At 49.1% G+C, this 17,386-nt stretch overlaps 1 protein-coding gene across 5 annotated transcripts in view; it reads right to left on the bottom strand.

Annotated features, from left to right (window-relative positions):
* Positions 1 to 17,386, bottom strand: part of ZDHHC1 (zDHHC palmitoyltransferase 1) — a 477,328-nt gene that overhangs the window by 335,757 nt on the left and 124,185 nt on the right. For all 5 annotated transcript variants that reach the window (XM_085639635.1, XM_085639633.1, XM_085639636.1 and 2 more), the window contains one exon: positions 13,152 to 13,253. In XM_085639635.1, coding sequence (XP_085495761.1) covers positions 13,152 to 13,253 — 102 coding nt within the window. The remainder of the gene's footprint in view (positions 1 to 13,151; positions 13,254 to 17,386) is intronic.

The following is a 17,386-nucleotide window of genomic DNA, read 5'->3' as shown; positions in this document are numbered from 1 at the left end:
CTCGCTTAACTAGCTCACTAGTCCGCGTGTATATCACATTCCGGACTTGGGTCAGTTGAGAGGTGGACCCATTTGAGCATCAGCACCATCCCGGGGACTCAGAACGGGGGAACCTGACAGAAACATCGGCCCACGAAATACGTGTCCTCTTGATCGTGCTGGTGGCATATATGGCCACATTAGAAGATGTCATGGCCGCATTGGCGGTAGAACAAGCGGAGCTTACGGCTTCACGACGTGAAACCGCTGTCCTTCAAGCTAAGGTAGAAGCCATGCAAAGAAACCCCTTTAATGTAGGGGGGGGGTCGCTTCATCCCGCTCCTCCCTCGGTAGTAGTGGAAATGCCTACGCAAATCCCATTGGCCCCTCCAGAAAGGTTTTATGGGGACATCAAGAAAGTGCAGGTGTTCATTACCCACTCTCTTCTTCACTTTACCTGTAAACCCAAGCTCTTTGCAACCAATCAGGCCAGGGTGGCGTTTGTTATCTCATACCTGGCGGGGGAAGCAGCACAATGGGCAGTTCCCATAGTAAGGCGGGACAACCCGTTGCTTTACGACTGGGAGGCCTTCCGGGAGGCCTTCGAGAAGACGTGCCGAAACGTTTTCAGCTGATAAAGACTTGTTAGAACTCCGACAAGGTAAAGCCGACCTGATTAGCTATTTGAACAACTTCCGCAGACTCGTGGCAGAAACGGATTGGCCCGAGTCTAAACAAGCAGCTATCTACTATCAGGGGCTCAAAGACGAGTTGAAGGATGTCATTGCCCAAATCGACCCCCAACCACAGACGTGTGCTGCCCTCATAGAATTAACCTTGCGATTGGATCACAGGCTAAAAGAACGGAGAGGCGACCTCAAACAGAGAGACTCGCCGCAGGGAGACCGTGCTCATCCTTTAAGCAATGGAAACTTCAAACCAGAACCCATGGACATCGGGGCTGTTAGAGCGTCCTTAACCCTTAGCGAGAGAGACCATCGCCGTAAGCAGGGCCTGTGCCTCTACTGCGGGAAGAAAGGTCATTATCTCCGGGAATGCCCCGTGAAACCCAAATACGGACGGCCTAGATCTGGGCAAGTGGCCACTGTAGGAGCCGGAATGGAAGCGGAAAACTCCAGAGCTTGACGGTAGAAGGAGGGGAACCATCAAGCGGACATCGGGTCCCTTCAGTCAACCACTACGTCCCCACTGATCCTGTGCATTTCTTTATACCTTTCACCCTTGAAGTCAACGGGAAGAAAAGACCCATACAGGCGATGGTGGATTCCGGGGCAACCAGATGTTTTATGGACAAGGAAGAAGCGCTTCGGTTGGGTGTCCACCTCATTCCCAAAGACACCCCGGAAAGGGTCTATGCCGTAGATGGAAAGGAGTTGGAGTCCGGCCCCATCCGTTACGCCACGCCCGAATACATTCTGACGTACGACGAAACACACCAGGGAAAGATAGCGTTTCACATAATCCAAGCACCCATGTACGGAATCATCCTGGGCCTCCCGTGGTTAAAGAAGCACGAACCCACCATAGAATGGACCAAGGGACTCATGCACATGCAATCTACGTTTTGTCAAGGCCAATGTCTCCGGTCGCCCGTGAGCCCTTCCCAGGTCTTGTCCCTTCGGCAACATATAGCCACCACTGCCGAAAAAGACGTGGTTTTACCACAGTGCTACGCGGAATATGCAGAAGTCTTTAGCAACACCAAAGCAGAAGTGCTCCCCCCACATTGCATATACGATTGCAGGATCGATTTGGTACCGGCAGCAGCCGTCCCGTGCAGCAGGATTTACGCCCTTACCGCACCTGAAACCATGTATCTTAGACAATACCTGGATAAGTATCTCTCTTTGGGGTTCATTCATCCTTCACGCTCTCCGGCCGCGTCACCGCTTTTTTTTATACCGAAAGCCAACGGCGACTTGAGGTGCTGTATAGACTACAGATCATTGAACCTCATTACGGTCAAAAACAGGTACCCTTTACCCCTTATACCAGTGCTACTGGAACAAGGCACGTCAGCCTCCATTTACACCAAGTTGGATATGAGGGGAGCGTACCATTTAGTTCGGATGAGGGAAGGCGACGAATGGAAAACGGCCTTCAAGACTCGTTTTTGGTTATTCGAATATCTTGTGATGCCGTTCGGGCTATGTAATGCCCCAGCAGCCTTCCAGTTTTTCCTCAACGAGGTGTTAAGTGACTTCCTGGACTGTTTCTTCGTGGTCTACATCGACGATATCCTGATTTTCTCTGCTAATAAGCAAGAACACATCCTCCACGTACGACAAGTGCTGAAGGCCTTGCAAAGACATCAGTTGTTTTGCAAAGTGAGCAAATGCGACTTCCACGTTTCCTCTGTTGAATTTTTGGGGGTCATGCTCACACCCACAGGTCAAGTCATGGCGGAGAGAAAGGTCAAGGCCATTACCGAGTGGCCTCGCCCTCAGAACGTGAACGACATTTAAAGGTTCCTAGGGTTTGCCAACTTCTACCGGTGGTTTATTCAACAGTTTTCCGACATGGTATCCCCTCTGTCCAGGTTGACAAGGAAGAAGAACCCTTTTATCTGGACGGAAAAAACACACAAGGCCTTTGACCGCCTTAAAAGAGCCTTTACCACAGCCCCGGTTCTTATCCACGCTCAAGCCAACCTCCCCTTTCTCGTGGAAGCCGACGCCTCAGATATAGCAGTAGGTGCCGTGCTCTCCCAAATACACGAAACTACGGGACATCTACACCCCATAGCGTACATGTCTAGGAAGCTCAATCCCGCGGAGCAGAACTACACCATAGCCGAGAAGGAGCTGCTTGCCATACGTGATGCCTTCCTGGAATGGAGGCATTGGCTGTCATGAGTGGCTCACCAAGTAACGGTGTTCTCGGACCATCGCAACTTACAGTTTATGCGAGCAGCAAGGCATCTCACTCCTAGACAGCTCTGCTGGATGCAGTTTTTTGCAGAATACCATTTTGTGGTCACCTACCGACCCGGGAAAGACAACAAGAAAGCCGACGCCTTGACCCGACCAGAACATCAGAAGGAACAGTTAAGGGAGACGAAAAGAGCGTTCCTGAAGGACAGTCAGGTACTTTGTGTCACCCAGACGGACGACTTCCTACACAGAGTAAGGCGAGGCATGCTATCCGCTGACTGGCAGAGATGGATGAAGCATCACCCCGAGTGGCGGTGGCGTCAGGGCCTCCCGATGAAGAACCAACAGGTTTTAGTGCCTACCAAGGATCTAAGGAGAACTGTTTTTCGATGGTGTCATGACCTCCCCTGTGCAGGGCATGGAGGAGGAAGGAAAACCTTGGAGAAAGTGCTATGCCAGTTTTGGTGGCCCGCTGTTCGTCCCGACGTGTTATCGTGGGTTCACGAGTGCTCCACGTGCACTCAGATGAAGGCCAGCCACAGCAAACCTCAGTGCCTTCTCCAGCCTATGCCCACTCCGGGAGTTCCGTGGGAAAGGTTCTCGGTGGACTTTGTGATGGGTCTACCCAAGGATCAGGGGTGTACGGCGATCATAGTAGTGATCGACTACCTCACAAAGATGGGCCATTTCATCGCTTGCAAACAGGTCCCTTCTGCGAGTCTCCTGCTCAACTGTTACTAAAAAACGTCGTCCAGTTACATGGACTCCCCAAGGTCATCGTCTCAGACAGAGGCGCTCAATTCACTGCCCAATTTTGGAGAACTTGGTGCTCCAAACTGAAAATCTCGTCCTCTCTGTCCACAAGTTTCCACCCCCAAACCGACGGCCAAACAGAACGGTTGAACCAAACCCTGAAACAGTTCCTTCGGTGCTATGTCAACGGCCAAACCGAGGCCTGGGTGGACTGGTTGTGGGTGGCGGAAATCGCACACAACAGCTCAGCACATGCATCAACACAACACTCTCCTTTCTTCAGTACATATGGGTTTCATCCCCGTTTCACTCCATTCATTCTCCCAAAACAGACCACCAGGGTTCCTGAAGTATGTCAAAGGTTGAGGCAACTCCGCTCCACATTACTCAAGACACGGTGCAATTTGCTCCGTGCTAAGGAAAGGTATAAATCCCAGGCAGACAAACACCGAAGGCCAGGTCCCACGTACACCAAGGGGGAGCGGGTGTGGTTGTCCACCAAAAACCTCAGGTTCAGGAGACGCAGCGTCTTTGGTCCTAAGTTCATAGGCCCGTATAAAGTGGTTAAGCATATCAATCCAGTAGCTGTAAAGCTGCAATTCCCGGCTAATCTTCGGATTCATCCTGTTTTCCATGTGTCCTTGTTGAAACCCTCTCAGTGCCCCGTAAAGAAACAACCCAGTCCTATCTGGATCCACCAGGATCCCAAATATGAGGTTAAGGGTATCTTGGATTCCAAGGTAGTTCGTCGCAAGCTCTGGTATCTAGTCTCGTGGAAGGGGCATGGCCCGGAAGAGGACTCGTGGGAACCAGCGAGGGCGGTCAATGCTGCACGCCTGGTTGCCGCATTCCATCGGAAACATCCTGCCAAGCCTCATGTCCGTCAGTGTGGGTCTTGAGGGGGGGTGTACTGTCAGGATTCTGGGGGCCGGTAATACACTGACGCCCCAGAAAGCGCAAACACACCAGAAGAACCGCGCGGAACTACATGTCCCGGCGTTCTTCGCAGGAGCACGTAACACGTGACGAGACTCACGGCGGATCCCGGATATAGGGACGTCCGACGCCGCGACCGCTGCCGATGTTTCTTGAACTTTCAGCGGCTGTGGCGGAGTTGCTGGTTGGAGAGACCTGGGCGGTAAGGGTGCTGTCAGCACCGCATTCTACTTCCGTGGGTGATCCTGTTTTGAATTCTGTGCCCGATAAATACGCCCTCTCAGGCGTTCCTGGCCCGTGCTTCCCAATTGGCTGTAACCGCTACTTCCGCGGTTTACGTGCGGAGGAGCATAGCGGGCACTGCTCTACTTCTGGGGGTATTACTGTTGTGATTATCGTGCAAGATAACGCGCCTTTTCAGGCGCTCCTGGCCCGTGCTTCTCCGTTGGCTGTAACCGCTATTTCTGTGGGTTACGTGCGGAGGAGCATTGCGGGCACCGCCAAGCGTTTGTGTCCTAGGGAAAAGGCTGGTGACACAGCGGAACTTTGTTGGCTTGTTTCCACTGGGGGAGAGAGTGTAAGCGCGCTCCACTATATACCTTGACTTGCAGGAGGCGGGAGAGAATCTATCTTCGCCTCGCTCTCTACTGTTCTGTTTACTCCTGTTGGCGAGACCCGGCGCTCCGGGGTGCTCATGCAGGGGGTAATCTATTCCATTGTTGTCCACAGAGCAATGAATTGTGGCTGGAAAACACCAAGTCCTATCCACGGGGTGCATTGAAAACATTATTGCTGTCTGCATGAAAGACAACCCATGCCCCGTTTTTGTTTTGATCTCTTTTCGTTTTGTTCTTCTCCACCGTTTGTGAGAGAGAGAGAGAGAGAGAGAGAGAGAGAGAGAGAGAGAGAGAGAGAGAGAGAGAGAGAGAGAGAGAATATATCTAGAACGTTGTGCATTCTCTAGATTGTGAATTGACCTCACTTTTGCATAACAGGGTATGTGAACCGCAGAGCGATGCCGTAATATTAGGGTGGAGAGCAAAGGGGGAATGTTGTTTTAGTAACAGCTGTTCTTTCTTTAGCTCAAGTAGCCTGTGCAGAGAACCGCTATCGCCCTCTCCTCTCTTCTGATGTACATCTCCTTTGTTTCCTTTACAGGTAGGGTGCTCTAGCGCAATCCTCCCAGGAATCACTGTTGTAGTTGTTATCCTGAGGGTTCCCTATTGTTCACTTACCTTGTTTTTATGTGTCTTCCGTAGGTCTCCCTTCCCGCTGTTCCTTCCCTTTCCTTCCCTCGCTTAACTAGATCACTAGTCCGCGTGTATATCACATTCCGGACGTGGGTCAGTTGAGAGGTGGACCCATTTGAGCATCAGCACCATCCCGAGGACTCAGAACGGGGGAACCTGACAGCAGTATAGCTCTCCTAGCGAAGAGCATGAAATTAAAGTGAGAAGACAAGTGAGGAACTATAGCAAAGTATACAAAAACAGGACTACAAAAACATATAGACCAACGGCAAAGGTAAATTATAACAGCTGGCTTCCCCCAAACTCATAAGCCCTAGAAGAAACGCACTAGGGCGATGAAAAAAGGAAGTGCAGTTTCTCCTGAAGGCATATGTCTTAGGACTGCAGATCTCTAAATGACTGGTATTGAGACTTTTCTTCTGTGTGGCTCATGGGCCATGTCATCCAGAAATGTTATGTGGTTCTGTTGGCTGCAGAAAATAAAAATGTTACGCAGAATCCTCACCTCCGGTCCTGACAGAGAACTGGGTGGAATATTTTCTTGAAAACTGAAAATGTAGGGGGCGTGACCAGGATGCTGAGGATACATGGCTGCCCGACATGTGAGCCCCGAAAGTGATGATTCACTGGTGCATCCATCCATCGTCCCCGGGGGCCTCCCAGCACTCAATGGTAGCGAACGCTGAGGAGAGGCGACTGGTGGGATCGATGAAACAGGCTATGGTCAAAATATGCTGAGGAAAGCAGGTTCTACTAGCGGGCCGTGGGCCAAAGATGGCAGCCAGACCGCTTGAAAGACAACACTGGCAGCTGCTATGCTAGTTCCCCACATACAGGGCTTTGGGTGGGCAGGGTACTCCTGCTACCCCCCCTTCAAGAATGAAGCACATCTGTCGCACTCTTAACTTATGCTGAAAAGACCCGCGTCTGCTCAGCATGTCACCAGACCAGGGCTGTTGGTTGAATGCCCGGAGGAGGGAGGGGGCAGGGTACATCCTTCCATTTCCAAGAACCCCTCCTCCACGCCACAAAGACACACAGCTGGGAGGAGCCTAGAGAAGAGCTGCTTCACAGTGCCCACGGTGGCCCACCAAACAAGGCAGAACACCCTTGCGATCTAGGCCCGGGCTCTGAGGCATAGTGAGGGTTGGACATCAAGCGGTCCCACACCAACCGCCTGAATAAACACACTTTCAGGAGTGCTGATGGGGTCTACGGAGGAGACAATTAGATGGAAACCAAGCGTGCAGCCATAGAGGACCAGGGCCCCAGCCATTCAGGTTGGCCCTCAAGACTAAAGATCGACATGGTGGCGGTGGATGTCACTCTAATTCGGGTCGACATGGAGTAGATAGCAGACAGAGTGACTACTGTGGAGTCACCAACTCAAAGAGAACACACAACAGCTACATGCCAGGGCAGATTCCTGACACAACAATGTCTTTGTGGAGATACAGAAAAAAGCGGAAGGAACAGACATGTGAAAAGTCAAAGACTTCAGAACTACCAGGGTGAATACCAGCAACTTCTCCCCACAGTGCCTAGTGGAGGGTACTCAAAGAGCCCAGAGCCCATTCGAGGCTGATAATTACTTCAGTTCTCAATTTCAAGGACTAAGATGCTGTACTCCATGCAGCTCAACGACAGTGCCTGTTCCTTTTCGGAAACCATATGCTCATGGTATCCCCTGATTTCACACATGGGTTACCCGCAAAGTGGTGGCGATTCAACAAGGTCAAGCCAAAACTAAGGAAGCACAACCTACAGTACTCAGTTGAATCACCGGTGAAACTCCTCATCATGAAAGGGTGGGTGGGGGGGGGGGGGGGGGGGGGGGGGAGGTGAGTTGGCCCGGTTTTACTCCTCACCCGACGATGCCTGGGACTGCTGACCATAGGCTTGGTGTGCGGCAGATAGCTGCCATTGGGGAGCCTGCAATGCCCCTCAGGCCCTGGCAGCACAAGCTGCAACACCTCTAAGAGACATTGGTGGACCCAGAGTTGATAATGAGACAGGCGGAGACTGACATGCCAGCCAGCGATGATCAATGATGAAGTGCATGTTGAAACTAGTGGTGATATTGGGACTAAAGGAACCACAACACAACCTCGGTGGAGGGGATCAAGATTGAAGGACACTAAGATTTAAGAAGGTTTAATATTGGGTACAGGCGGGCGACAGACACCATAGGCATTGGGGAGATGGGCAATTCTGCGCTTGCAGCCTGGAGTTGTAGGGTGGGGAAACTTTCTTTAGGGGAGGGGGCTGACACTATTAGTGATGCACATATGGAGGGGCTGGCAAAGAACATCTGGGGACTGTTTTCTGCCTCCTGATATTGGTCACAAAATCGCCCGCTGGTGGACACTAAGTCATGGATTGATCCAGGGCAATGCTATGGAGCGATCCTAGGGGAAAGGAACAGGAAATGGTTGGCGATTGCTTCCTGGTGCTTCCCACCTGGTCTTCTGCTAGACATGCTTCAGAAGCCGGGGGACTGGCTAATACAGACTTCACAGGCAACCATGATCATTGATAAGGGGGGGGAGTGGGGGGGGGAATTTAAATTTTACCCCGAACAGGAAATTAGATAGGCTTTTACTGGGCCAGCGGCACTTGGGAAAGGACACATGTCTACAGGCATTCACCAAGGCTATGGGACTGTTGGATTTCTGGTGAGAATCCTCCCCCATCCCCCCACAAAATAGTATTCTTACCCAGCGGGGGCAGCTGGCTCCTTGTCTAGAATAAACTATATACTGGTTGTCTGGATGCAGGTATTGAGGGGACGGGGTGAGGCAGTGCCATGGCGCCTGCTATCAGCTGAGGGGCGCTTCAGATCACTCTCTAATATACACTTGACTGGGACGGGGGTCTGAAGGGGGAAGGGAATCATGGAGACTGGACTCATGGGAGCTTGGGGAATGGAACACTAAGCAACTCTTGGCCTTCTCTACTGGGTCATACTTTAAGGAAAATGTGGGGTTGGTGTTGTCGGAGGCCGCGACGTGGGAGGCCTACAAGGCTGTGCTCAGGGGGTGTCCGATATCCCACATAACGGGGAAAAGAAGAGTGAAGCAAAGGGAGGTAATCGATATAAAATCAAGGCTGTTGGAATGGGAGGGGGAGTAGGCCATCCCCTACCCTCCAGCGTCGCAACACCCATACCAGGGAAGAGTATCGATGCCATGGGGAGGATGATGTAAGGGCCCAGGACCAGACCAAACAACACATGCTATATGAAGTAGTTAACAAACCTGAGAAACTAAGCTTGAGTGGCGTGACAGGAGGAAGGAAGCCTCTGGCTACACCAAGTAACAGACAGGGAAAGGGTGCTGGTATGTTAACCACAGAGGAAATCACGAACTTGTTCGTAGCACATCTTGCGAAGCTCTATATCACTGGGGCAGACCAGACCTCCAAAGGTTTGTGAGATGGCTCCACCCCAACACTAGATCGAGACAACTTGATAGCCTTGGACAGGGAGAGCAGTGTCGAGGAGATCAGAGACACCATTCATCAAACCCGTAGAGGGAGGACCTCAGGGCCAAATTGCTTCCACCCTCCATGGCTAAAGTTCTGTTTAATTGGCTAACACAGGTGATCGACAAACTGTGTTTTATGTTCATGTGCTCCACTCGTCATATTTGGCAGCAGCTCTTTGGGGGCCTGGCGAAAGCAGGCAGGCTCTGGGGGAACCGGCTGTACTGTTGGCCCTGGAAGCCGAAAAGGCCTTTGTTTCGGTTGAGTGGGATTTACTGTAGGCAGTTCTGGGCAGGATAGGGTTTGGGAAAGAGTTTGTTTTCTGGGTGTGTTTTGCTATATACCGAGCCAGTGGCCAGAGTTTGGGTTAATGGGTCACTCTCGGAGCAGTTTGCCCTCAGACGAAGGACAAGGTAGAGATGGCTGCTGCCCCACCCCGACACCTCTCTCCTGTGGTTAGTCATGGTCCTGGAGCCACTGGTTTGCTGGGTGAGTGCTGATGCTCAAATTGAGGGACTGCAGTGGGCGCTAGATTGAGAGGATGTCATTTCCCTCTACCTGGATGGCATGTTGATGTGTCTAGCTAACCCACTGCATTCCTTTCCCAAAGCTCACACAATTCTGTACATGTATGGTAGATACTGGGGGGAGTACACAACAATTGGCAAAAGCCAGTGGCATTTTCCACAGACTTGACCACTGCCCCTGATGATGGGTCATGCTCCCTGCAGTGGGTCACAGAGGATTTTCTGAAGAATAACCAGGGTTGAGTCCCAGGGATGCTGGGCACTGGAGGGCACTCCCATTATCTCTGTTGGGCAGGACCACCCAGTACAAAATGAGTGCCCTCCCAAAGTTAGTCTACCTGCTCTAGAATATGCTTTTTGGAAGTCACAGTTGACTGGTCACAGACGACTTCTTCAAGGTTGTGGACGTGGTGGCCCGATCTGTTGTCAGACGGGCAGTACACCTCGCATTGCACTACAAACAATGACTCAGGACCTATATGAAGATGGAATCGGCCCCCCTAACCTGTGTTTGTACTTCTGGGCAGCGCAACATTTGTTTGCCAACGACTGGGCATTCGCCTATTAGCATGAATCTTCTCTGAATGGAGACTGGTAGCTGATGGACCACCATAAATACCTAGGAGGATTAACCCAGTCAACCCCCTTCCCCCATGGATCTGGTGGGAACATTTTGGGAAAAAAGCCACCGGGAAAAAGAGCTAGCAGGGGCGACTGACACTAGAGGCCCCTCTATGGGACATACGTCTCTTTGGAGGACCTCTAGGGGCTGGACCTTTAGGACATAGTGGGACATGATTCGGATATCGGAACGGTATCTGGGGGTCGCAGGGTTTACTCTCCTTTACACATTTACAGAACCAATATGATCTCGCAAACACACAACACTTCTGCTATATGCAGAGTCACCACACCCTCTGGGGATACTGGGACCTGTTGAATGAGGTGGAAGAGTTCGGACTCCTCTCAGCTTCTCTGCGAAAACATATATTTACTCAACTTAGCGGGCAATGGTGGTAGTAAGAAGTTGATGGGAAGTAGATATGGGTGTCCTGACTGACGAGAACTGGTGGGTGGGGAAAATGGCGGAGGCATACAGCCACCCATTCAAGGTCACCATTAAATCAGGACACCAATTAGTTAAGTTAAAAAATCTTACAACACAATTACCACACCAGAACTAGATTATTCCTAATGGGAAGAGGTGAGAAGTGTTTACAGGGATGTGGCCAGAGTGGGACACCGGTACATACCCTTTGGGACTATCTAGTCTGTAGTTTTAGTCACAGTTAAGAAGGTGCCTGTCAGCAGTCATGGAGAAACCATTGACCTTTAGCTGGACAGCTGTGTACTCTGGGGATATTGCGCCGAGGGGGGAGCAAACCCTGCCGAAATACACACTGCTGCAGGAGGGACATAGACAGGAAGTGGGGGAAGTGCTCACAATATTCCAGTAGCGGACAGGTGTGGATTGGTGCATGTAGGCTGAGCGCACAATATACAAGAGCAAGGGCTGCCCAAGGAAATTTGACAAGGTTTGAGGCACATGGAGGGATTATAGGGACTTTAATTGACTCTAAAGATTGTCAAGCGGTCTGCTCAAATCGATCATGTATAAGGCCCAGACCGACAAAGTGTGCATCATATCAGTGTCAAAGAGTTTTGCTGTGTTTCTCTGGTCAAAGTACAAAGCATAACAAGCATTGGCATAGCCAATAGGTGTCGCTTTTGGGACCTTATAAGTGTTTAGCCATGCAACAGTTGATGTTGTTGCACCAAGGATATTGTGCTGCATAACTAAATACTTATAAGGTCCCAAAAGGCGAGACCTATTGGCTATGCCAATGCTTGTTCTTCTCAGCTCTAAAGTTTTGACCATACAGTGATACAATTTAATTATCAAAAATGTGTATGCAATCCTCCCAACTGATTGGAGGTGCGCCCTGATCTGATAAAAACGGAAGAGGTAATAAAACAGAGTTAAAGGCCATTGCTGAAAACAGGAGGGAAACTCCTTTACTAAAGGGAAAACATTAACCAATGAGGGCTAGAGTGAGGCTGAGACAAGCCCCCTTCCTTTAAGCAAAGTGAAAGAGTAGCCAATGAGAGCAAGACTGAGGCTGAGACAAGCCCCCTTCCTTTAATCAGAAATGTATGGGAAATCACAGCAGAGCTAGTAGCTTCTTGAATAAGCTCCTCCCCTACAAGTTCACAGGGGTACAGCAGGAGTAACACTGCCGGGAGCGCTGGTAAGTCCCTCAAATTATATTGCATACAATAAACAGTTGACGACTGCTAGTTACTTTTTGGACCAAACGACTCCATGCATGATCGACTCATTGAATTGTTTGACAGACAGCGGAACACGCACACAGCTATTTTTCTCATTGTATGCCGCTTGACAGGGAGCGTGAGGCCACACACACGTATGGTTATCTTGTGCTGACTGAGAAACGGAGAGCGCGTGCACTGAGGATTATGGTGACTCCCTCTCACTGGCTGTAATGGCAGAGACATGGTACTTGACGCCTGCCTCGCTTGCGGCAGCGGGTTGGCACTCACAATGCCTTTCTTACAGTTTTTAAGAAGGGCAAGCACGCCATTGTTAAAAGTAATGTCTCTACAAGTCAAAGCAGACCGAGGAGGAGGGATGAGGAAATCCCGTGAAAGACAGCGGCACGCAGACTGGAGGATGGAGTTAAAAAATCTTCAACTGTGTTCTAAGACCCAGACGAGGAGGAGAGCAGACTATATTTAGACGACCGGAGCTGCAAACGGTCCGCAGCCCCGGCCCAGCCCGTCCAGCCTGCATGCGCGGAAGGAGCCAGCTTTGGGGTCTTCGGCGGAGCCACTGCAGGTACGGGAGACGGGATGGGGAACCAGGGCGAGGGTGGGCTCTGGGATGGAACAAACCAGCGCGCGTCGTATGCTCGCGCAAACGAGACAGAGGCAGACGCACATAAAGGGATTGCGCTTTAAGGGTGCCTGCTCATTAAATTGCCAAAAGTGAAAGTGATCGCGATAGCGCTTTAAGGAAGAGATAGGAAAGCCAGATGGTGGCTGTGCGCGTGCACGTGCGCGTAACCGCAAGCTTTAGGCCATAAGCAAAAGCTTGTGGTCGGATTTCTAGAGCCCCACTCACTAAATGTCTCGCCAGACCAGCGCTTGCGCTGGCTCAGGCGAAACCTGAAAAAAAGATTTATTGCCATTACTAAAGGGTTACAAAAGTTCAGTTAAAAAGCTGTACATCCATAACATCAGCACTTTGTGGTACAGAGGGCACATTGACAGCCAAAAGAAGTAGCTTGAGGTAAATTAAATAACCTTACCAGTAATTTCGGCCTCCCACACAATTGTTTAGCCATTTGCAGTGGTGATCAAAATTGGAGACACATTTATTACAAGAACTGCAGTGCTTGGACTTCGGACTCCTATGAAAAGAACATATTATACGCTAAATAATACGGTCATGAAAATTAACATTAAAAGAACAATGACAGCTAAAGTAGCATTTTTTCAGTGTAGTCACGTGTCTGGGTGAAAAGACTATACATTTGTGCATACTTCAGGAAAGGGTGAAGCGTGTTAAAATGAATTTTCACCGGAACAGATTTTTGAATGCGAACTGACAGAAGGGACATCAGCCTCACCATCAGGATCTCAATAATGCTCTCAGAAGGCAAGTGCACTTTTCTGATGCGACGTCTTTGCTGACCCCAGCTAGAGGTGAAACAAGGAGTACTACAGAGGCAGACTTTTTGCAGATTGAGGAACTATTAAAATAATGGCGCAAAATGATGTGAATAGCAATAGAGAAGTTCAACTCATATTTTTATTATAAATGTAAAAATAAAAATAAATACAACATAGCCCACAGGCCCAGTGACCTGCTAGCTCAGTTATGTACATCTTGAACCTAGAAGCATAAGGATTGTTTTCAGTTATGGTGACATTAGCCAACAGAACCAGTGTCAAGGGACGGTCAGGCTGAATAAAATAAATACATATAAAAAATAAGCAACAACTACAGATGGAACAGTGATGTTTTCTGGTTGGCATGGGAATGCCCCTAGCATGATGTACAGTTGAATCCCTATTTTGCGTGCCCAACTAAGATCCTCTGTTCTGGATTTACATTAGCCAACAGAACCAGTGGCAAGGGACGGTCAGGCTGAATAAAATAAATACATATAAAAAATAAGCAACAACTACAGATGGAACAGTGATGTTTTCTGGTTGGCATGGGAATGCCCCTAGCATGATGTACAGTTGAATCCCTATTTTGCGTGCCCAACTAAGATCCTCTGTTCTGGATTTACATTAGCCAACAGAACCAGTGGCAAGGGACGGTCAGGCTGAATAAAATAAATACATATAAAAAATAAGCAACAACTACAGATGGAACAGTGATGTTTTCTGGTTGGCATGGGAATGCCCCTAGCATGATGTACAGTTGAATCCCTATTTTGCGTGCCCAACTAAGATCCTCTGTTCTGGCTTTACATTAGCCAACAGAACCAGTGGCAAGGGACGGTCAGGCTGAATAAAATAAATACATATAAAAAATAAGCAACAACTACAGATGGAACAGTGATGTTTTCTGGTTGGCATGGGAATGCCCCTAGCATGATGTACAGTTGAATCCCTATTTTGCGTGCCCAACTAAGATCCTCTGTTCTGGATTTTATGGTGGGTGAGTGAAATATATATCTATACATACCTTGGCTTAGCCTTGACCTACTTCAGGGGTCTCCAACCTTTTCTGCAACAAAAGCTACTTATGTTCAATTAAAATTATCCACAGCTACTGATATTATTAGTAGTGTAATAGTGACCACATCAGAGGCCACCCAATGCAGATTTCGTTTTTTTTAAAAAAGCCTTTGTCCATTTAGAATACTTTACCATAGGCAATTCATAACAGTCATAGCTGCAGTGCTCTTGGCACCTAGGTAATAATAATAGTAATAAGTCTCTAACACCCCATGATTAATTACTCAAATATCAGCTTTAACAATATTTTTGAAATTCAAACAATTTAAAAAGAAAAAATCCCCAAACCATTTTCAGTTTAGAAAATACAAATATTTTCGTCTCAAATACACACTTTGCAATTTTGAAATAAATATATTAACTCTTTGGAGAAGTCTCTCTCTCTCTCTCTCTCTCTCTCTCTCTCTCTCTCGTTCACATGTGTAGCGTGTCTGTGGCAGCATACTTTGTTTAGCAGGGATTCTAGTGTGGCCAAGCTTTTCTTACCTGTGTCACATGAGTGAGAGTCAAACCACTCACTTGTTGAAATTTCCACTGCTACAGGCAGCCCTGAAATTTCAGCACAGAGTTTGAGTGCCTTGGATGAATGACTGTATGAGAAGCCTTTTAAACACTGCAAAGAGTGGCTTACTGAACCAGAGTGAAACAGGCCTTAAGGTTCTATTTAGGAAGTCTCTGGCCTATTCATGTGCACAAGATGGAGGTCAAGTTGCTTTCCCAGTCAGTGGAAGTGTACTTTTGACATTCCCCTGACTGAAGGGAGGGAATCCGCACACTGAAGGGGGCAGAGGGGAGACAGGCTTTCCCCCTACAAATGTGATTAGGTAATTTCTGATAGAGTCCTCAGAAACTTTCATTTGGTGGATAGAAGGGGGTGAAGAGTGGGACCGCAGTTCCTGTTGTTGGAGTGTGAAGGATCTTTCTGAGCGGGAGCAGCCCTTTTGTCTTCTCCTCCTCCGCCTCCTCACTATCACGTGTGGCTGTTGATAGTAAGATGCAGACTGCTCACACCTTTGTCTCTGTTGTGGGTGCTCCAGCCTGGAGACAACCCTGGTTTGAGGAGCACCATTCATGACAAAGTGAGTCTGTAAAACAGCCTGAGAAGGACACATGAAAATAAAACTGACCCAAACTGGTTTTAAAAGGGCAGAGTGAGAATACAAATCCCCCTTATGCCATCCCTGTATAAGGGTAGGAGCTGTTGATCCACTTTCAGTTTCAAGTTCTCTCTGACGAAGGAGTTAGTGTTCCAAAGAGTTCCCCCAGGACTGCTGCACAACCAGAGCTAGTATCTTCCAGACAGCTTGCTTCCTTCATGTGAGGAGACATCACCTGGAGTCTGATCTGGATGAAAATTGCCTGTCTTGTCCTGAAAGCCTAAGGAGTCTTGCGAGAGCAAGAGGGAAGAAGCAAGGCATCCTTGCAGGAGGCTTTGACTGTTGGTGTTGACAGAATAGGTTGACCCTAGTACTGTGGTCCACCCACCAGAGATTCACAAACCAGGTGACTAGTCTGCTCTAATCTGGAAGCCAATACCTGAACCCCTTGGAAGAACCACAGCATTTCCAAAACATCCGGAGTGCTATTGAATGTCTCCCTAGTCATTGCAGCGATGGTACATGCCAAGTTACTTACCTTCTGTAATGCTTTTTTCTGGTGGCTACATTATCTACCTGTTGATTACTCAATGCACCAGCATTCCACGGAAACTTATCTTTACAGCTCTCCCACGTCAACGAGGAAGTCATAATGCCATGGCTCCGCATGCAACTCCACGGGACGTCATCGGAGCCATAAGACACCCTTGTTGGTGTGCTGACCTCAGTTTCCACCCTTTTTTTGTGCCTTCAAGGTGAAACCAACAGTACCCATGTGAAAGTACATGGTAGGTCTCAAACAAAACACAAATACGTTCAGAACTCCGGTCAAGTGATTTGCCATGACGAATATTTGACGGTCCAGAGCCCAGGACCAGAGTTGCACAGCTTCATGGCAGAGAGGATATGATCCTACTCACATTGCTTTTGTATTGTCTGCTAAGAATTGAATTGACTGACCATGAAGAAAAGGGAGGAAGGCTTTGAGAGCCAGATGCATTGCCCACAATTCCAACAAATTGATATGCAACAATCCTTCTGGAGACTAAAGACCCTTGACTTCCAGATCCCCCAGATGAGCTCCCCACCCTAGATTGGAGGCATCAGTGAATACTGTGGCCCAGGGAAGTGTAGGGTGGTATGGCTTCCCTTGAGACAGATTGCCGGGCACACCACACCAGTGAAGATCCATGTCAGTGTCCCTGGAGATCTTATCCAACTCCTTGACATCTCTTTTGAGCTTAAACCAGCCTGCAAAGGCAACACTGGAGGGCCCTCATATACCAGCGGGAAAATGTGATTAACAGAATGCAGGAAGCCCTCAATCCTAACAGGCGCAAGACCTTCAGGACTGGAACCATAGCTTTATTGTGAAACATCGGAATCATAGCCTGAATGTCCAGAACCCTCTGAGGAGAGGGCAGGCTCGATTCACCTTAGTGTCCAGTACTGCCCTTATGAACAGGGTTAGCCGAGAAGGCTCTACGCGAGATATGGGCACGTTCATGGTAAAGGCCAAGCTGAACAACAACTGCGTTGTCAACTGCAAGTGATGCAACACCAGCTCTGGCGTCTTGGCCTTGATCAGCCAATCGTCCAGGTAAGGGAGTTTTGGTATTCCCCACCTACCGAGATGCGCTGCAACCACTGCCATCTCCTTTGTAAAGAATCGAGGCTCAGAAGTGAGACCAAAT

This window comes from Triturus cristatus, chromosome 12 (assembly GCF_964204655.1).
Source record: "Triturus cristatus chromosome 12, aTriCri1.1, whole genome shotgun sequence".
Lineage (NCBI taxonomy): Eukaryota > Metazoa > Chordata > Amphibia > Caudata > Salamandridae > Triturus > Triturus cristatus.
Note: the sequence above shows the minus strand (reverse complement) of the source record. Positions and strands in the feature narration are given on the sequence as shown.